This window comes from Euprymna scolopes, chromosome 32, assembly GCF_053919585.1.
Source record: "Euprymna scolopes isolate OS-2025 chromosome 32, ASM5391958v1, whole genome shotgun sequence".
Lineage (NCBI taxonomy): Eukaryota > Metazoa > Mollusca > Cephalopoda > Sepiida > Sepiolidae > Euprymna > Euprymna scolopes.
Genome location: NC_136513.1, coordinates 72,319,822 through 72,342,703, shown reverse-complemented (window position 1 = coordinate 72,342,703; position 22,882 = coordinate 72,319,822). Strand labels below are relative to the sequence as shown.

The following is a 22,882-nucleotide window of genomic DNA, read 5'->3' as shown; positions in this document are numbered from 1 at the left end:
CGTCGGGCAGCCTGCTAGTATTCAATAAATGTCTCAAATGTTTGTACTCAAAAACATTTATTGTTGGGTTTAAGAACTAATATACTCTAAATGATTGCATCATGAGTTTTGTTTACTTTTAAATTATTTTATTTAAATATGATGTATTGCAGTGTCTATTGAGGATCCTCGGATTTCATCCGTCTGGTGATCCTGGATTTAGGAGATAATTTGATTAGTCTTGCCTGAAATATTTGTCAGTCATGCTGGATGTCGAAAATTCTGAATTTGGGGTGTCCCATTTTAACACCCATTTCAGAATTTTCAACACCGAGTGGAGTTGAAAATTGTTTCTGGCAGGACTAACTTGATGTTCTCCTAAATCCAAGATGAACAGGTTAATGAAACCTGGGTATCCCCAACAGATACTGTAATGTATAGCATTTAAATAAAATAATGTTTTTTGTATTTTTTTTTTTTTATTATTAAAGAAATTAATCATATAATAATGTTGAAGAATGATTTTAACCACTCCCCGTTGCCAACAATAAATATTTTACAAAGAAGCTACTTGTGTTAAATTAATCATATTCATTTTATTGTTTATCATTAGTATATTTTTAGCATTCAGATTATTCAAAAGAAATTGATTTGCAACAAAACAGATAAACTAAATTCAATTTCAAAATCTTAGCTTTTTCCATGATTGCAAATAAACCTCTAATTGGTCTCGAGCATAAATTTCAAACTTGTAATCTGATTTGCAAATTTTCCTCTGATAATCTCTAAAGATGATTAAATGTGGACAGTACATGGAAATATGTGCAGAACAGAAGAGTTTCTTGATTTTGTCACATTAAAAGAATATATTAAAATGATCAAGTCAGTAGATATATAACATTTGAAGTAACAAAATCAGATAGTGGAGGATGCTTGTTAAGGAAAACATAAGCGAAAGACATAAAATAGAATTCTAACCAGAGATAGGTTTGTTTAAGAATTAATTTCTAAAAGTTGTCCAACACATGTCAGCCAAACATTAAACCAAATCTGATGAATTGCTTTCATTTAGAAAATAAACATTTTTTATCTATATTTTATTGTAATTTTTTTTTTTTTTTTATAGGTGGATATTTGGTCTTTAGGTATTATGGTGATTGAAATGGTCGATGGAGAGCCACCTTTTTTCAATGAACCCCCACTGCAAGCCATGAGGAGAATCAGAGATATGCCACCACCAAAACTCAGAAATGATACAAAGGTAAGATATATTTTTAAATGCTACAATAGAAATTAGCCATTTTTTTTTTTTTTTTGTTATTTAAAAATCGATGACAATGCATGACTTTTATCTACTTGTTACTTTTTTTAATCCTTTCAGTGAAATGCTGGACTTCTTGCCACAAATTCTTAAATATCTCTAGCTCTTTCTCAATTCATCATTTTTCCCTTATCCAGATGTCAAATGTTTTTTGATAAAATATCCAAAAGCTCCAGTCCTCAGTTTAACTAATCAATTCTCTCCAGATTCAACTATGTATAGTCTTGTCTAATCGCTTGCAAATTTTCCTTGCTCAGCCAAACTTCCTGTGATTCAGGACATCAATCCTTCTGCAACGATTTATTCATAAAGACGAATGCGTGCGTCATATGACTGTACCAGCACAACTGAATTTGTCCTAAGGATAAACTTTATGCTAGACAAATGTAGTACTTTAAACAAATACTTTTATCTATTACTACCAAAGATATCCGCGCTTAGCACATTACATTGCTGTACGCTTGGGTACCCACTTTGTGGGTATCCTAGAAGTAAGTAGATGTTGTAAGAGCCACACCAAATATGACGTTAACCTTTGACCATAACCTTAAAAATGGTTTGCACCATCATGTTAGGTTTGGTCATGGTCGGTCAGTAATGTGAGCTGTAGGAGAGTATATATACATAGGCTATGACTTGGACCTTGGAAAACGGGGGAGGGAGGGAATCCTCATCATGCCAGGTTTGGTCATGATCGGTCCAATAGTGTGGACTGTAGAAGAGTTGTACACACACACACACACTACTACTTTATATATAGATGTGTTAGATTTGATCATAATGGAGGATATGACCAAATTTGATTGTTTGTGATAAATTTAGTATGTTTGCCAGTTAAAAGGCTTCACAACTACTTTGAAATGTCAAAAGGTTACAAAGCTTCTTTCTTAGAACTGCATGCCTGTGGAACTCTCTACCGCTTGTATGTTTCCTACCTGACTTCAACTTGGATGTCTTCAAGTCCAACATAAACAAATTCCTGATGAACTGCCCCCTTAAGTTAGAGCACTTTATCTCCAATACTAACGAATACTACAACACTATCCCATTGATTACTGTACACGCAATAACCCTTATCCCCGAGTGGCTTCTGGGCCTTGATAAGTGGTGACCTCCATGTAAAAAAGAAACAAAAAAAATCTAAAGATGCTAGCCTTTTTGTTTAATCTAATGATAGAAATAATAAATAAAAATGACGAGATTATTTACTAATTACTTTGACGTTCAAAATGATTTTGAAGCTATTAAACTTGGATGTGGTTTAAATAAAGTCAAATATTGACTTATTTGTGCTCCTATTTATAAATCTTTTTGTAGCTATTTATTTTTCAAAATCATTCTTCATGCATATAAATTAGTTAATCTAAACTTTAATATAACTGGAATGGTAAACGTCTTTGATAATTTTGTGAATTTATTTCTTTTATTAAAAAGAAATAAAAGAATTTTTTAATAGGATTCTTTTGTTTTTTCTTTTTAACAAAAACGAATTATATTCTCAAATTATCAAAAACATTTCCATCCCAGTTATATTAAACAGAAAATCCACAGATACTGATTTTATATGTGAATGATTTAGAAAACCAAATATACAAGCATTTATAATCTATTTATAATCTAATTTATAATAAAAAAAAACCAACGAATGAAGATCTTATGATCATGTCATTTCAACATTCCAGTATTCTACATTGCTTATAGCCTTTTTATACACTTAAAATTTTTTTTTTTTCAGATATCTCCTCGCCTACAAGGATTCATTGAGAAGATGCTTGTACGTGATCCATCTGCCCGGGCGACGGCATATGAACTCCTTCAGCATCCATTCATTCAACAATCGGATCATCCCAGTTGCCTCATTCCACTGATCAGGAATCTCCGACACAGTCCTTGCTAGGAAGAGGACGACTTCTGCAGAACAAACCCACACAAGATGCCGACTCACACGCGTGCATATATATATATAAATATATATAAATATATATTGCCTTTTATATGCAGATGCATAAGAGTTAAATAAAATCATTTTTATATATAAGTGTTAAAAAAAAAATGTATTTCTGAATATCTATTTCCACTTGAGCACTTTTAAAGAAATACATCTGAATAATTTGAAAAAGGAAACAAATGTTCAAATGATGTTAAAGAGTTCCACTCGGGGCAGGAAACAAATTAAATCAGTTCAGAATGAACACAAATTCCTTTTTGCTTACACAATTCCAGCTTATGATTTTTTTTTTTATGTAAAATAGCCCCTGCACCCCATAAAAAAAATACACTACTGTGAAATGAAAATTGGGAGGTCTTAATAATTTTGGAACAATCCATGTGTCATGTTCTTGACCTATTTTGAACGTGGCAATTTGAGGCAGTTGCGTTTCTTGTGTGACCTACATACCTGTTTAACTCTTATCGACATATACAAGCAATTAAAAAAATTTTTGTATTAGTAAAAGAAAAAAAAACATACAGAGACACAGATCATTTTTTTTATTATTATTAATCGGTAACCAAAGTAGCCAATACAAAGAGAACTAACCTGTTATAACTGCTGAACACAGCCTCCTCTTGGCCTTATGTGTGTCTACCATCTTTTTGCTTTGATTTTTTTTTTTTATTGTGGAATCTTTCGGATAAGGTTACAGTGACTATAAACTTTTTGATATCAAAATATTTCTGTCTTATGTCCCAACAAATTATATCTTATAAGTGGCCATAGGCACTATAGTCAGGACAAAGTAGTTATATAAATATATGTAAATACATATACATGTCACCAGAGTCTCTGTATCCAAGATGCTATTTAATCATTTTTATTTTGTTTTATTTTTTTTGTTTGTTTTTTTTTTGGTAAGAACGAAATAAGATTTTATATATATATATATATATATATATATATAGGGAGAGAGAGAGAGAGTTCTAAGATATTTCCAGACAATTCATTTGTTTTTCTTAGCTTGTTTATCCTAAACCTGGTTGTGATTTTAGTCACTGGTCACAATATGAATTAACTACCCCCCCCTTTCTGTTCTGAAACATTAAAAAAGCTCTATCTTCCTGAATTAGATGTTGTGGGCAATTTTTTTCTGTTGCCAATGATCTTTCTGAATACGATGTCATGGGCAATTGTTTCTAGCAAGTAATTCTGAATAAAATGTAGGTCATTTTATTGTTGCTAGCGATTTTTCTGAATGGGATGTTCTAGGCAATTCTTCTGAAGACTTGTGAGTAATTTCTTTGAATTTTAATTTAGATTACTAATAATCTTTCTGAATTAGATGTGGGCAATTTATTGTTGCTAGCAATTTTTCTGAATTGAAGATTTTGGCCAGTTCTTCTGAATGTTATTACTGGCAATCTGGTATGGTGTATTGTGGGCAATCCTTCTATTACCAATCATCTTTCTAAATTAGATGTTGTGGCCAATTTCTCTGTTGCCAGCAATCTTTCTGCATGATACATTGCAGACAATCTTTCTGAGTTTTGGTTTAATGTTGTGAGACCACAGTAAAAAAAATTTTTTTTAATAAAGCATCCAAAAGTATTCAGTGTAGAAAATCAAGGAAAATAAAATATTGGATTATTTTTTCCAAATATAATTTTCCATATTTTTCGAACCATTAAATGCATTATTTCACTCAAAGATAGTTTGATAATGTGTGCATGTCATACTTTGTAATAGTAGGTGACATGATATCTTTGGGAGTGAGGTGGGGTCATACGATTAGCTTTCAATTTTTCTAACCAAAAATCTTTTTAAAACAATGGAAATAACTTCACATCCTCAAATTTTATTTTGATAAAATGAAGACAAAGTTTATAAATTAAAATATTTGACCTTTTTTCTTCAAATTTAAAATCTTAGAAAATTTGGGATTCCTTTTTATGCCTTCATTTTAAAATTGCACTTGCAAAAAAAGGAAAGAAAATTCAGTTTAAATTTGAAAATAATTTTATAAAACCTTCATTTGCTTTCAGCCTTTTCTCTCTGATTTACCACAAAACCATGAGTGCCCTTTGAAAAATTTATAAAAAAAATATTCTTAAATGCATTTTTCATATCAAAATTGTATTTCATTCTTCAGACTGCCAAATTATATTGTTTAAAGACTGTCATAAAACATGTTTTTTAATTCAGAAAAATACTTTAAATTTCTGATGGAACTTGTTTTAATATTCATGTTGTAGACTAAAAGGTTGTGATATGATTAAGCTTTCATGTCTTGCAACATCATACTTTTTTACACAGACGATCCAACTGATATTTATTAAATACCAGCTTATGATATATAACTATGTCATGAATAATCATGAAGTGTGTCTACCTTCAAATACTAAGCAACACCTCGGTTTTAAGTTTTTCTAAAATTAATACAAATTTGAAGGAAATAAAGTTTCAAGAAGCATTTCTATGATTTTCATAAATTTTCCAATTTTAAACTTTGTAAATTTTACACAAAAAGATTATAAAAGACACACTGGATGTTCTGATTGCATCTCTTGTAAATGGTAAAAATCAAAATCTCTAACTTACAAAGTTAAAATTCATTTTCTAAAATGATGACCTAATCACACGCACACAATTTTAACAGCAAATTAGTGTTGATTAATAACTGTATTTTACAGATCATAGTAGACTTAAATTTTGGAAAATTGATGTGAGATTTTTTTAATGTAGGTTGGATGCACACGAATCTCACCTCCAAACAATAAAATTCAACTTAGAAAAACTTGAAACTATTTTAAAAAAAAACTTGAAACTATTTAAAAAGAAAAAAAGCAATTAGTAAAACATCTGAAATTCAAATAATTCAGTTTTTCTTCAGATTTTCATTTATAAACCTTTAATTTTGAACTTTGTCAAATTTGAATGAATAAACTTATGGTTGTGATCACATTTTGTTTTTCATAAAATACAAAAACTATATTTTTTTAGAAGTTAAAATCCATTTTCTAATGTGATAACTTCTGTTTAATAATACACACATTTTTTCTACTGAAAGTCGATACATTATATTTAATGCAAGACCAATTATGTATATACGTATTTATAACAAACTGATGTTCTAGAAAAATCTCTTATTAAACATGTTAAACAATTCTAAGTTAAAAAAGGGGTACTTGTACAGTTTAATCAAGATATTAAAAAATTAAAATATTGAAGAAAAAAAAGGTTATATTGTACGTATCCATTTTGGATTGAAGATCTCCGAAAGCGCGTTGAAGTCAGCCATCTTTAAATTTTTTTAACACACCACGGGGCGATAACTCAATTTAAAGTGCCGACACTCCCTCCCCATCTTTAATACTAGCTTTTCTTCATAAAAATCGAATCTTTTGCTTGGTATCATAACAAATTGTTTTTTCACTGTAAAAAAAAAAAAAAAAACCTACTCAATGAAATTAAGTGAAACTTTTTTTTCAGAGAACTTTGTTCCATAACAGATACATACAATATAACCTTTTTTCGATATTTTATATTTTTTAATGTCTTGATTAAACTGTACAAGTGCCAAAAAAAGTTCTTGTGCATTATAATTGGATATTTAAATAAGAGCACTATTATAGATAAGTGATTATATGGCATGTCAGAATGAGTAAAACTTCCATATATTACAGAAAATGATCGAGTAGAAAAATAATTACAAGAAAAATTTATTGAATTATGTAATTTTAACGTATGACAAACTGACTTATCTCCCTTGTTTTACGTTCTCTATTTCAAATTACAAAATGGCAGATCGATGATAATGTTTTCAAATTTTTTTTTGTAAAAAAGAAATAGTTCTAGCAAATTTTCTACTCAATTATTTTTCGTAGTTTTTGTAATTTTTACTAATTTCAGCATGACCTATAATTACATAATGGTGTTCATACTTAAAATGCATGTTTTTTTTGTTTTTTTTTAAATATCCAATTATAATGCACAAGCATAAAAAAAGACCTAATAAGTAAATTACCAAATTATATTGCTAAAGTGTTCAATTACACCTAAACAATCGAGCATATTTACACACACACTATATATAAGCTAAAAACAATGTTTCCATATTAAATGGCTTACAATTCTTTCTTTTTTTTTTTTTTTTTTTTTTTAAAGAATTCAATGCAACTCTATCCTTTTATCAAATAACAAGCAGATAAAACCATCCATAAATATTTTTATAGGGGAGCAACCATAAATTTCATTGGTGGCCAACTTCAGATATCAAAGCTATTCACAGGAATATGAATCTTTCTGGATATAATCAAGCCAGATTTTCTCCTAAATCCAGGATAATTAGATAGATGAAACTTGGGTATTCCCCCACGGACACAATAATATATAATATTCAAATAAAATATATATTAGCTATTGTAAAATCTACATTTTGATGTTTTTTTGTTTGTTTTTTAATTTGTGAGAAAATCCCAATAGTGCCTGATTAAGAGAATTTTTAAATGAGTTTAATATTTATTTATGTCTATCAGAAGATCAGAACAACATCAGTATGAAATCCAAACAAAAGGGATCTATAGTTGGTCTCCTATTCAAGACTCTCTTCACACTCAAATGTATATTCACATTGCAAATTTAGCCTTATTAAAACTGTTGTTCCTTCGATGGCATGACTGAGGAGGAGGAGGGCGGTCTTTATTTTGATTTTCTAGACTATGCATTGTTTATACAGTTGATGTATATGTAAAATTGATCTTTCCGTTATATAGAATGTGTGAAGAACATTTTCTTATGTTGAATAACATTGTCTGTTCTGTCTGCAATTCTTTCCAAAATTCTAACAAACTTAAGCATATATGAATGTGTATTTATTCAAGCTGTTTGCAATGTCGGAGCAAAATGAAATCATGAAAAAGGAGTTGAACAAAACAAATAATTGGAGATAATCTCTATGATACTTTTTTAAAAAGTATTTTTTCCGGTAAATCTTCCACTCGCCATTAATAAGCATCCAAAATGGCGGGAAATATTTTGAAAGAAATCTTCTTCTCAAACAACAAATATTCTTTCCATTTTCAAAGAAGGAACATCCCAAGATGGTTGTTACCTATTTATTTATTTTTTCGGTAAATCTTGAGTTTTTTGAAGAAAAATATCACATCTTTCATTGTTCTGGGGGGGTTTTTTCTGCATTGTAAACAGCCTTATTAAATGCCTACATACTTATGTTAGCAGCAATGCTTCAAGCATATATTTTAATTGGAGTAGATTTCATAAGTTCAAAATATATTAATTATAATTTCACATATATAAATTATTTAACTTATTTTAATCTGCAGTTGTTAAGTATATCCTGGGTATTTAACGATTTATTTTTTATTAAAAAAGAAAAAAATATGGATTAATCTCAACCAGAATAACTTTTGAATTGTTTTCAGCTGATCATGGATAACTTTATGCAAAAGAAAAACATTTTTAAGTTAAAATTCATTTCTGAAATAAACTGTTTAATAACATACAAACACATCATTCACAGATTGTTTAGCTGTATCACAGTTCTTTAGTGTGGCTAGACGAGCAAGTGCCTCAATTCAAGATCAAAATTCGACTGCTTAGTTGATAATTAATGCTCTCAACCATTCAACCGTATGTATGAGTAAGTGAAATCCTAATGTTTATATAAACACTACCAATTACCATTCATTTTTATGAAACTCTTTGCATTATCACTAATGGTAGTTGGCAATTTTATTTATTATAGTGCTCAATCAAAGGAAGGGGATAAATGTAGTCATCCATCATATATATTTGTTTATGAAGAAAATATGCTTATTCTATATATTTCACTGTTATACGAATCCATTTATTTATAAAGCTCAATGTATGTTAAATATAACTACAGAGCATATACAAATAAATGACATAACGTCTATATTCCAAATTCCAAGATGTTGTTAATCTTACCGTTTATTTCTTTCAGCATGTTAAAATGTCCAATTCTTGACAGCACCTGTTTCATAGCACAGAAACAATCATATAATTATTTTGTCAATTTTGTAATATTTTCCGCCCTGACTCATCAGAAAAATAAGAACTTGTTAACTTTAAAATGAAAAGAAAGGAAAAAAGGATTTGGGCATGATTACTTTAAGCTGAAAAAAATCCGAAGAGTAGTTGCATTGTTTTTTTGATATTTACAAAATCTTCTTTTTTTTTTTTTAAGTTAATTTAATGTGTTCTTATTCTTCTGGTGAATCGGGCAGAAAATATGCAAAAATTGATAAAACAGGTGCTGTCAAGAATTGAACATTTTAACATGCTGAAAGAAATAAACGGTAAGATTAACATCTTGGAATTTGGAATATAGACTTGTGTGTGTGTGTGTGTGTGTGTATATATATATATATATATATATATATATATATAAAGCTAAAACTTTTTTCTAAAAAAAAAATCAAATGTTCAGAAAAAAATCTAATGCAAATAAAATATTCCTTGAATAAGCTCTTCTGAAATTAAGGCAAACTCAATCAAAATAATTAAGAAATTATCAAATTGGAACCTTTTACAAGTGTCTCTGAATATATTTTTATAATTTAGATTTTTGTTTATATACATGTTTCTTGAGCAAAATTCTCTAGCAACGAGATTTTTTTTATCGTGAAATAACTCTGATTTATAATTTTTCTTTTCTATAAATATGTGTAAAGTGGTTTGTGGGAGAGAACCCCAATCAAATGCTCTATTATAAAGAATGTTAATATAAGGACATTATTTTTAAAATATAATTATCCATTGACACGTGTTTCGTCGTTTACGACTCATCAGAGTGGCTGTATCTAGCGAGATTCGAAATCGGGACCGCATGGTAATGAGCCTAAACCCCTTACCCGCTTGCCCATCTCGCATGACTATTTATATTTGTGTTACAGAATAGCATCGATTTCAAATCCAACACAAAGGGAACACAATTGGTCTGTCAGACTCTCTCAGATACTAGTCCTCTTTGTATTTGATTTGCAACCAACGGTACCAATGTTTTTCTGATCTTCTGTAGCACACACACACACACACACACACACACACACACATATATATACATATCTCCACACACAATTGTTTCATCTATAACTCGTATATATGCAAGGGGGTAGGGTATCCAACAGTGTGATATAAATCATGAATTCAAAATTCTCTTTGGATATGAATGTATTAGGATTTTTATGAGCAAAATAAAGTGGGCATAAGGGGAATAAAACCTTTGCAGAATAAAGCAATAAAAAAAAAAAATGTGATCTTACTATGAAATTTGCATCACATGAAAAAAGGTTAAAAGACAGCAAAAGTTGTTGAAACAAAAAATGGTGTAGACGTGCAACATTTAAGGTGGTTTTTTTTTTGGGGGGGGGGTCCTCTGTAAACTGTCACTACTTGATATATGTCTATGTATATGAAGTTAGAAATGTGTATATATTTGTATGTACAGGATTCACTCCTAAACTAATTAACCGATCATTATGAATTTTGGAACACAGCTGCTAGGTGTGTAAGGAATCCGAAAGTGGGCTGTACTTGGTTTAAATTTATGCAAAAGGGAGGTAAGTTGGAAACCAATTGTGAAAATTCGCGATTTTTATGAACTTTTTACTAAGTTAGTAAATATTATCCAAATTCAAATATTTCAGATTTGTAATCTGATCCATAGTTCGCTGATTAAGCAAGATTCTCTGAATTTCAATTTCTTTTTAAATTTAAGTCTTAAAGTTTAAACATTTTCTAGAATTAAAAACATGAAATTGATTTTGAGAAATATACTAAGTATTCTAAACATAAGTTTTAGTATCATTTTATTTTGATTTTAATCTTTATAAAGAGACATAAGTGTTGTTTAGGGAATTAATTTTATCTGCCCTGGAACAGGTATTCCTCTTGTGTGTACACACACACACACACACACGCGCGTGTATGTGTATTAAATGCTTTTTTTTTCTTTTCATGGAACCATGCCATTGTATTTAATTTTTAAAATGGTTTGGCAGCTTTTGCGCAATTAAAGATAGGGATTTTTTTTTTTTTTTTTTTTTGTTAAAATGCAATTTAAGTTGAAAATGAAAAATGTAGACATTCAATATGACTAGCTTGTCGCAGAAGAAAAAAAAATATTGATGGAGGACAAAGTTGTTATTTTTGTTGATCCCCTTTTATTTCATGGTGAAACACATTCGCAACGCAAGTTAACTGATGCAACAAAACTAAATTTCTACCATTTTTATAAACAAAAACACAATTTCTACATAAAATATTTTTCTATTGTAGCTGTTTTGTTTGCCTCATTTTGTCAGTTCATAAATTTTGAGAAAACTATAACCGAAACATCGGTTAGATGAGCCAATAAAGAATTACTTATAATTTGAATATTTGTTTTTTTTTTTTATTATTTACCTTTATTATTTTTTTTATATATTTATTTATTTATTTTTTAACTCCATATAAAAAAAACATTCGTACATCATATTATGTTACATTTTGAAATGATTTTGTTTAAAATTGTATTGCTTTAGTCAACAGGACTATAATTTGATTTTGGAACAATTCATTTTAAAATAGGTACAGTCGAAATTGTTTACTTAAATTAATCACCATCTTTGCTGATTGGACGATCTTATTTTTTAAAACGTACATGAAAGGTAATATGTACAAACATGAAATTCCTTAGCGTATTTCTATTAATTTTTTTTCTTTTCTCTACACAAGTAATTATCTACTGTTTTTTATTTATTACTAGCGAGGGGTACCCGGCGTTGCCTGGGTCTTTGGAGGTGTGTGTGGTTTTGGGTAAATCAAAACTCCGGGGGGTTAAATAAAAAAAAAATGTTTTGGTAGGTAAGTATGAGGATCGAACCCGAACCGTTGAGGTAAAGTTGTAAATTAAAGTGTGAAAAAAAAGAGTGCGACGGTTGGGCCACCGCGAGATGCTAACGGAAACACGTTTGAATTTATTTAATTATTTGGATTTGGCAGGTGCACATTTTAATGACTTAATGAGGTCCAGTTTGACTGCGGGATAGTATTTCATTTACTGCGAGAACGCTTTTTTTTTTTCATTTTTAATTTTCCCAAGATGTTATAGGAAAAAGACTAACCCACATGCGGCGAGCGACAAATGTTGAATATTTATCTTCCCGAAGTAGAGCAAATTAAATAGACACCCGTTGTTAACTCTGAGATATTACGATTTACATGTGATATAAAAAGTTGTTAGGCAACCGACCGCTTCTCTGAAAAAAGCCTTTTGTAGACATACAGAAAAAGCGAACACACATACGAACGTACATTTTCGCTTTTATATTTATAGATTATTATTTGGCCCATGACCACCATTTCATCCTTTCTGTCAAACTCTAAACGTATATTCATAATAATATGCATACAATATATTCCACTGTGCTTTCTATATTTATTTGTATGATTTACTTTTAATAAAACAGTGTGTGCAGAACAGGCGACTTTGATGATATGGACACATTGTAAGAATAGATGAGTTTTTAGATGAGTAGACATGAAACAGTTGATGTAGCAGGTTTAGTTCACAGGATGGACATAAGAATAGACCTGAGGAGGGAAAAGGGGGGAAAATAAAGACCTGGGCAGAGATAAATTATTTTAGAAGTTGATTTCTTAAAGCTGTTCACCACATGTCAGTATGATATGTTGAATGGCAGTAAAAACCAAATGTGATACAATTCCTATTGAAATAATAAATGTCCCCCAAAGATTGTCATATTCTTTAAGCAAACAAAATGAATAAGTTTATTTAAAACTAGCAAGGGAAAGGGGGCTTGAATCAATTTATAGCCATGCAGATTTTGTATTGTTACCAAACCAATTCTCTATTGAATATTTATTGTACCTAATATGTAGTACTAATATATAGTACTGATTTCAAAGTAAAAAAAAAAATGACTTGGCTGCCATCAGCTACAATCAAAACCAAAACATTTAGCTCACCAGGCATGTTCACTATTGTTTGAACTAATCCAACAGACAGATAAAAAAAAGTTTGAAAATTAAAACACTTTAAGCTATGATTATTTTATGCATGAGCAAACTAATACAAATATGTTATCAAGTTGAAATGAACATTTTAACTTGCTGACTTCTGTACATGTTATTCATCCATCCAAACAAAGATTTTACTCATTATAAACAATCCTTGGTGTATGATTACTATTTCCTGTTAATTTCTGTGTTATGTGACCCGTAGTTTAAGAGTTTATCGGTTAAATATTTTCACACATACATGCATAATCTACTGTTTTATTTATTTAAAATTGTAGCAATTTAATTCTGTTTAAAACAGTAAATATTCTGTTTTCTTACCATAAAAATAATTGTCAGCTAAATTCTTCAAATTAATTAAATGAATATCACTTCTTTTTATATATATATATATATATATATATATATATATATATATATATATATTAGACTAGCAGGGTTACTTGACATTGCTTGAGGCAGAAGTGTAACATATTTCTATTAAAAATCATGGTACTTGTAGTTTAATCAAGACATTAAAAAATGAAAATACCAAAAAAAAAAAAAAGTTATATTTTATGCATCCATTATAGAATGAAATTCTCTGGAAAAATTTAACTTAATTTCATCAAGTAGTGTTTTTTTTTTTTTTTTGTTTGTTTTTTTTTTTACAGCAAAAAAAAAAAAAAAACAATTTATGATCCCGAGCAAAACTTTCGATTTTTAGGAAAAGCTCGTATTAAAGATGGGAAGGGAGTGTCAGTGCTTTAAACTGAGTTATCTCGCTGTGGCGTGTTAAAAAAATTCAAAGATGCCTACCTTCCACTCGCTGTCATAAAAACGTGTTTTACTGCTGTAAAAAAAAAAAAAATACTCGAAGTGAATTTTTTTTTCGAAGATCTTCAGTCCATAATAGGTACATACATACAATATAATCTTTTTTCGATATTTTTATTTAATGTCTTGATTAAACTGTACAAGTACCTAAAATTTTTATCTTTCTCCCCACCCCCCGGTTTCCTCCTCTCTCTTTATATCTCCTCTCTTTGGACATGCGCACACGCACACATATTAATAAATTACTTGCGGAATGAAGCCGTGTAACAGAAATAACTCCTTAAAAAAATAAATTACTCACCTTTAGTTATAAAAACTGATGGAAAACACTTTCTCCCTGACGAAATCTGTATCAGTTTAAGGTCAAAAAACAAAAAACTTTTCTAAATGTTATATATTATTGAACCAGGGCAATGCCGATCAAGAAAATATCAACCTTGTTGGTGTTTGTTTTGTAGTTTTATCTGGGTATACAAATAAACAACTGCCATTTATATAATAGATTGTCCTGTTTTTGTCGATGAGATGACATAATTTGATTTTGAAACAATGCATTTTAAAAATGGGTAAAATTGGATTTTTTTTTTTTTCTTAAAACTTTAGTGACATCAATTATCAATAACCATCATCTTTACTGATTGGATAATCTCATTTTTGAAAACTGTAAAAAAAAAAATTGTTATATGGATACAAACAGAAATGTCTGAAGCATGCATGTAATTATATGCTTTGTTTTTTCTCTCTCTCCATATGTTATGTCTGTATTGGAGGGATGTAATTGAAAACAAAGCTCTATACTAAGCTCAATTTTGGAGTTTTACAATTTTCTGACCTCTGCATTTGTACTAGACATCTATAAACATTTTATTGAAAAATATATAAAAGAAATGAGAATATGGGGAGTGGGGGGGGGCAGAGGAGCACATAGGTGCTCATTCATTTCAGACAATGTTGATCGGTGCCTGCTAGTATATCTCTGCAGTTCGTTTGTTCATTAAATGTTCACATGCAAATAGAAACATGCGATTGGCTGAGGGGGGGGGGGGGGTAGGCAGAATGCACATTACTAATGCAGTAGTTTTTATAATGTTATTAACAGTTCAAATCCCACATAAGTATAAAGAATGTTTTAACTGAATATGAGTTTTATAAATTTAAAGAAATTAACAGGACATAAAAAAAAACATTGCATGAATATTTTTTTAAACTAAGTGACCTTTTCTTTCTCTTTTTTTTTTATAATATGCAAAAACAGTTGACATAAAATGTATTTGAAATTTGTTTAAAGCGATTTATTTTACTTAACATAATTTCAAATGTTTTTTTGTCAATTAAAATTTTTAAAAATGCATAAATACAGTATTAATGCTGGAGTCCCTCAGGGGTCCATCCTGGGCCCAACTCTCTTCCTGATCTACATCAATAATCTTCCAAATCCTCCTAAGATCATTTATGCTGATGACACTACCATCTATGGCAGCACATCCAAGGCTGTAAATGACCAAGTTCTCTCTGATTCTCTCTTCTCTGATCTTGAGCATGTGGTGCAATAGGGGAAAGAGGTGGCTGGTTAATTTTAATGCATCTAAAACCAAACTTCTATCTTTTCATCATCAACACTCTGATCCCCATCTGGTATCAATTGAAATGAATATCTCTCGTCTTGACAAACTTCTGGGTCTTTACTCCTGATCTGAGATGGAACACGTACATCAAATCCGTTGCCAAGGTTGCTGGAAAAATGGTGGGATCCTTCTACCGCTCCAGTAGACATCTCACTGTTGATGTAATTCTCTACCTGCATAAGAGCCAAGTATGTCCAAGGATGGAGTACTGTTGCCACATTTGGACAGGAGCTGCTAGAAGACCCTATCATGCCCTGACAGTTCAAAATAGATTTCATAGCCTAGTAGTGGAGGATGCTCCTTTCTCTTCTCTGCAACCCCTTTCTCACAGAAGAGATGTTGCGAGTCTGTTTCTACTTTATTTTCATGACAAATGCTTGTTTGAACTCCAAACAGTCGTCTATCTGAAAGAAATCAATTATTTCCCAACTCTATATCTGTGCTTACACTTAAACATAGATTCCATGAACAAGGCTTCTTTCTTAGAACTGCATGCCTGTAGAACTGTCTCCCGTTTCCCTGTATTCCAGCTGACTACATTATGATCATATTCAAGTCCAATGTAAACAAGTTCTTGATGAGCCGTCATTACTTAAGTAATCCAATTTTCCAAATATCTACTACTAACGATGACTACGATATTGTCCCATTGACTACTGTACACTCATTAACCCTTATCCTTAAGTGGTCTTCGAGCCTTGATAATTGGTGACTCCTTTGTGTAAAAAAAAAAAAAAAAAAAATTCAGTGACTCATGTGAATACTAAATTGCATATTTTTTCCACAAATTTTCTCAAATATTTTCTTCGTATTAGCTTTAAAGCAAGAAAGCTAGAGAAATTTTTTGTTTTATCGCAAATGTTTGAATTTTTGTAATAAAATTTGAACTTGTTTTTGTTCTCATTAATAGTGAAAAAGTTCACAAATTTTATGCACATATAACGTCTCTTGCTGATATGTGTGCACATATATGTATTGTAAATAAATAACATCTTTTTTTTTGTATTTCTTCAACGTTTAATTATAAAAAACAAATTTTCATTATCTATAACAGTTATTTATAATTAACTAGCAAAAATACCTGACGTTGTTCTGAATTGAACGCAGCTCACTATCTACTTTTCACTATGCTCATAACACCATATGACGTTCTTTGTTTTTACTGCCCCCCGCCTCCTGTTTCACCCCCTAATAAAGTCAGAGAAAGCTGAAATGTTGGAAAACTGTCTGAATTAATGTCAAATACGTAGTGTTGAAATTCCATAAAAATTGGATATTGGATAAACGTAGTTGAAGTTTTATAGGAGTTTTATCTTAATGGGTTACTTAGAAGTGAGGACACGTAGATATTTTGAACAGTATCGTAGACTTGGGACCACTTCCATCGTCTTCCCTGGAGAGATTTATACACATGATTGAAATTTTATAAATATTTGAGATTTTAAGGTTATAACTCTTTAGGGGGTTGGTGCCACTTACATTGTTTTCCCTGGTACATTTTATATAAGAATACACTTTTAGATTTTATGTAGATTCCCTAACATTTCTTTCTATAGCAAACCTACACACAGAGATAATGAGTTATATAGAGAGATGTATAATTAATTGATAAGACTGACAATACAATGTAAGTCACTGAGTGAAAAATATATAGTTTAGAAACGAGATAATAGATACAAGGAGGCAGTATCTAATGCAATAGTTTTTTTGTTTTTTTTTTTATCTTCAATCAATCGTGCATTATAAGTTGTCTAAATTCTTGTAATATTTTGAAGTTAATACCTCCTTTACAAAGTATGTGTCATAATAAATAATGTTTTTGCAACATAATAAATAATGTTTTTGCAACAAAGATATTTTTCAGTATGGACTTTGAAAAGGAGATATTACCTTCAAAATAATAGAAAAACTTTGACACCATATAATGCAAAACTAAAGACAAAAACAATAAGTAAAAAAAAAATAAATAAATAAAAATGAATACATTATGTACTGTCTCTTTATTTCTACTATTATCTCGTTCTCACTCTGGCATCTTTTCAAGTCATCCGGTAAGATAGCATTGACAGACATCTAACCCTCAAATCTATTAATGATTGGACAATTCCAATATTTTCCCCCGATTCCAATGCAATTACTAATTCTGTTCTATATTCTCAATTCCAATACAATTACAAATTCCGATTCTAAAAAGTAGAGGGGGGAGGGGGAGTAGCAAAGAGTTTTCGTTTATATCCAAATTTAAATATAATTTGCTTTTTAATTTGACAAACTGTTTAATGTTTTCATTTATCCAACGTTTTGATAAACTGGTTGAGATTTTCAGTTATGTTTTTCACTTGTGCCAGTAACAGAAAATTAAGTTTAAAACAATAAAACTAAAAAAAAAAAAAAAAAAAAAACAACAATCAGAAATTAGACTCAAATTTTTCCGCTTCCAATGAATTATCCCAACGCTACTATTTATACTTTCTGTAGAATGCTTGAAACAAACTACAGGATTTTTTTTTTTTTTTTTTTTTAAAGATTTATAATTGCTTCTATTCTTAACAAAACGTTTGCTAATTAAAAAAATAATTTAAAATTTTATTACAAATTAAAATCTTTCTTTTTTTTTACTAATGCGTTATCACTTATCAAGGACAAAATCCACTCAAAGATAATGTTTAATGAGATGTATTGATTGTCAGTTGTAAGATGAAGAATATTATGAGATGATTGAAAATGATGAGTGAGATGAACAGGATTTATTACTTAATGAGGACGGTTAATGACTATTTTTACTCCACTTTATCGATGCCACTAAGATGTAAAGGGGTTACTTTGAATTAGGGACCATGCCTACAAAAACTTTAAGTAGGGAGTTGAACAGCAAAATGTTTGTTTGTATTACATTTAAACTTGTACATGTTAAGAAGCAGGAAACTGGGAGAGGATTCCAAAGTTTAGCAGTTTGAGTGAAGAAAATATAAGAGTAGAAGGCTTTCTGACATTAAGGAATCTTTAGAGTGAAAGGGTTGGGGTTTTGCTGCGTGTCAGGTTAGTCATGGATATTTACGAATGCTACGAGTTCATCATTATGTTGACTTTGGATTTTATAACAGCCATGTTGTAATCAGCAGGGAAATTGTCCTGTGGTAATGTGTTCCACAAAAATGCTAATTTGATAAATGCAAAGATGTGTTCTATCAAAATCATTTTTTTTTCTTAAATCCCAAACAAGGCATACTGCTACTGTGATAAGTGGCCAAGTTTATACGTGGTGGCATCCTAAGTGAAATCTCTGTTTACTGATCATAAAAATTGCTTCCAGTCAAAAACTCTAAATTTTAGATAAATTTGCCTGTTATAGGGATGGCCATGGTATCTGATGCAGCTTAAGTGTTGTTCATACCAGTCAAGCATTCATCTTTGTCAGTCAGTCTGATGATGGCTTTGTTGTTGTCGGGCTGAGGTATGGTTTGTTCAATAATAGAAGATTGATTCTCTCTGGCTTTATTTTCTCTCTGAGAAGGCGTGTGTTTATTACTAATCACCCAAAGTGCTTCTACTGGGAAATGCTGCTCAGGCATTTTTGTAGATCAGAGTATAGTTCACTTAGTACACTGACTTTTTAAAACCTTATTGGATCTTGTGTATAAGCATGGTATGAACTTATAATCGACCCCCACATGGAACATGTAAATAAAAAAATAGCAACTTGTGTTCAACTAATCATATACAATGAAGTTTATATAAGGAAATTGTGTTTTGGCCTTAAACGAGAAACAGATGATACATTGTAAAAAAAATTAAATAAAACGACAAAATCATTCTATCCGATATTTTTATACGGCAAATAAATTTTAGATCGAATTTTTTTTTTCGATCTCCGTTTCGAGGAATATATTGCTTTTTGATATGCTGTTAATTTGTCCCATTAAAAAAAATCCAGTATGCACAAAATAAGAACTGACAAGAAAAAATACCAATTAACCTGCTTAGAAATGTTAATTACTTTCTTATCAAGCAATTTGAAAAACTCTTCAAAAGAATGGCTCAAATAATGTTAAATAACATAAAAGAAGAAAAATAGCATATTAATATTAAAAAAAAAAAAAAATCAAACAAAATCACTCGCACAATATGAATGATCAAATTTCACATTCTAAAAACATCTCAAAAAAGGAAACATTGTTTTTTTTTTGTTTTTTTTGTTGTTTTTTTTTTTAAAAAAAAAGCCTTGTTCTAAAAATAAAATACTGTTTGACCTGGAATGACCTTATAATGATTGAAAGGTTGTTAAGCATGAACAAACAAACCAAAAAAATACACAAATTATTGATGCAGGTTCTGGAGTCGGTCAATTGAGATGAAACCCAGATCCGTTTCATGCATTAATGCCACTTTGTAAATATCAGATTTCGCCGTTCGGTTCGGAGCAAAGTATAGTATCTGTTCTGATACTACACTTCATTTTTTCTGTCCTCGGTTAATGATGAACTGAGGAAATTTTAATTTTTATCCCAATCCAGAGTGCCTCTTTGGGAGGGGGGGAGGGCTTGAATTTTCCCACATTAAAAACCGACCTTGTGTCTAACTCTGCCCTCGTGAAGAGGCAGCTAAATCTCAGACTGTGGGTAAAAGTGTATTCAATGGATGTTCTAATGGATTCGGTTGACTGTATTCATTTATACATTGATACTGTTGATAAAAGTATGGATCCGAAAATCACCCCATCCCCAGCTATGGGTAGAATAGCAACTTGTATTCAATAATTCGTATACATATATAAATTGTTTCCAAGAGACTCCAAACAGAACAAACAAAGAATTTGTTTCCCAAATGCAAAATATTTTCATTAACTGCCTCCCCCACTCTGCTTTTATTTACCAAAAACTGGGGCATATATTTTTTTTCTGTATAAAACTTAAACATAAAAGGTTGTAATGTGTTAAGAATTGAAAGCTAAAAGAAAAATGATTTTGAAATTTCATAAAATTAATTTTGAAAAATAAATAAAATTTTTAAATTGCATATTTTGTTTTTGTTATTTTCTTCTTTTTTCTTTCTGATAAAATTGGCAGAAATTAGCTTATTTTTTATTTTTACCTTCATCGTAATTTTTTAATTATTTTACTGAAATTCACCTCTCTCTCTCTCTCTCTCTCTCTCTCTCTCTCTCTCCAATTTTCTATGATCGTGGAATTACAAATTTGAAACAGAATATTTGGTTAATTCTGAAGCCAGTGCATTTCCAGTAAAAACATTATGTAAGTTCTCATGCTGAAATTAGTATGAATTACGAAAAATGTATAGTTACAGGGGATAGAGGCGTTAAGTTTCTATGGTTCCAGGTTTCAATCCTACTCAAAGCAAGCTAGAGGATTAGTTGGCCAAAACAACAACTATGGAAGGCAGTAATTACTGGGGATACTCTTCCAATACTCGGCGTTCCTATCCCGTCATAATTAACCACATGAAGGAGGCCAGGGGATGAGTTGGTTGAAACAACTAAAAAGATGAGAATAACAGTTTGCAAAAAAAAATGAATACATAAATTATGAAGACCTTGTCTCAAAAGATCCAAAAAAATTATAATAATAATAATATATAAAGTAAAAATAGAATTGATTGAAGAGACTAGTGAGCGGCGATTTTTCCATTTTTTTCAATGGCAAAGTCAAGGAAAGTAAGGGAGATAACTCAATTTCTCATAAATAATATTAAGTATTAAACTTTAAAACCTATGATAAAACTCGATAATTCAATAAGTTTTATTGTTACTTGTAATCATTAATTTTTGGAATTTATACTAATTTCGACATGGCACGTAACTATGTAATAGTGTTTTCACCTGACATGCGTTAGTTGTAAAATTCAACATTCTGCACAAGTACTGAATTTCCATCATCATCATTATCATTATTATAATAAAATTTAAATTTTAACATGCAATCATCATCATATTTGTTTTAACATCCATTTTACATGCTGACATTGGATGGCTTTCAGAAATTGACTTCCAAACTAACATATCTCTGTCCAGGTCTTTATTCATCCCTCTTTCTCTCAAATTCTTCCTTATCATTTCCTTTGATCTTTTTTTTTTTTGGCATTCTCCTGCTAACTGACCCTGTTACTTCAACTGTTCCATATGTAGTTCTTTTCTTATGTCTACAAATATTTGTTCTTATTTTTTTCTTTTAAAATATGAAAAAAAAGTGATTTTCTGAGAAAAAAATTGGCTTTTTTTTTTTAATTTACTGTCATTGAAAAAGTTAAAATGATTTTGTAAAATACGTATGGTTAATTCAATTGATACTATCATTTAAATTTTTGAATTAAAACTTTGTTTTATTGATGAATCGCTACTTATCAAGACCAAGGTGACACTCAAGGATAATGGTTAGAAAGATCATCAGTTTGACTATGATCGCCACCGCGAGAGAATTGGAAAACAGTTGGGTTGAATGGGTAAAAGATTACTTAAGCAGACTTGATTATCCAAGAGAGTGAAACAAATATTTGTTTACATTAGACTTGAAAATGACCATGTTGTAGTTGATTGGGAAGCAACCTCACAGTATTTTGTTCCACATATGGGATGTACTAGAAAAACTGTTTATATTTATCCAACAGCATTTACTTTAGGCAAGTGGAACCAACCACCTTTGAAGGAGGAAGTGTCTAGGGAATATTAAATTCACAAGCAGTGCCCGGTTGCATGTATATCCTAGTTAGGGGAGATGATGACATCATGTTTTTGTAGTTATTGCAAGGATGTGTTGACGTCCTCCTACATTGGTTAATATTCCCAAATGGTCACCCATCTGGTATTGACCAGGTTCAGTATTGCTTAACTTTGATGATCTAATGAGAACTGGTGTGTCAACATGATATTATGCTGTACTGTTCATGAAAGTTCCATTTGGTTTTTAGTACAGAGAGAGAGAAATGAAAGTTGTTTATTATTGTTGCAGCTTGGTGAGTTCTTGCTGTAAATGTTTCGCAGGAAGAGACTTAGTCAAGAACCTACTATAAATGATACAGCAGAAAGAGGCTAGCAACATCTCTCCTGTGTGAAAGAAGCTGCAGGGTAAAGAGGTCATTCCCTATAAGATTGTGAAGTTTATTTTTGCACTCTGTCAAGGTAAAAAAGCG

The 22,882-nt window shown here is 30.3% G+C and overlaps 1 protein-coding gene across 10 annotated transcripts in view; it reads left to right on the top strand.

Annotated features, from left to right (window-relative positions):
* LOC145256434 (serine/threonine-protein kinase PAK mbt-like) overlaps positions 1-20,755 on the top strand; it is a 253,669-nt gene extending 232,914 nt beyond the window's left edge. For 9 of the 10 annotated variants that reach the window (XM_080115329.1, XM_080115327.1, XM_080115331.1 and 6 more), the window contains 2 exons: positions 1,106-1,240; positions 3,036-19,944. In XM_080115329.1, the coding sequence (XP_079971455.1) occupies positions 1,106-1,240; positions 3,036-3,197 (297 nt within the window). In that variant the 3' untranslated portion in view covers positions 3,198-19,944. Of the gene's footprint in view, positions 1-1,105; positions 1,241-3,035 lie in introns of all 10 variants that reach the window. The other variant, XM_080115334.1, reaches the window with a different exon arrangement.
* The last annotated feature ends 2,127 nt before the right edge of the window (positions 20,756-22,882 follow it).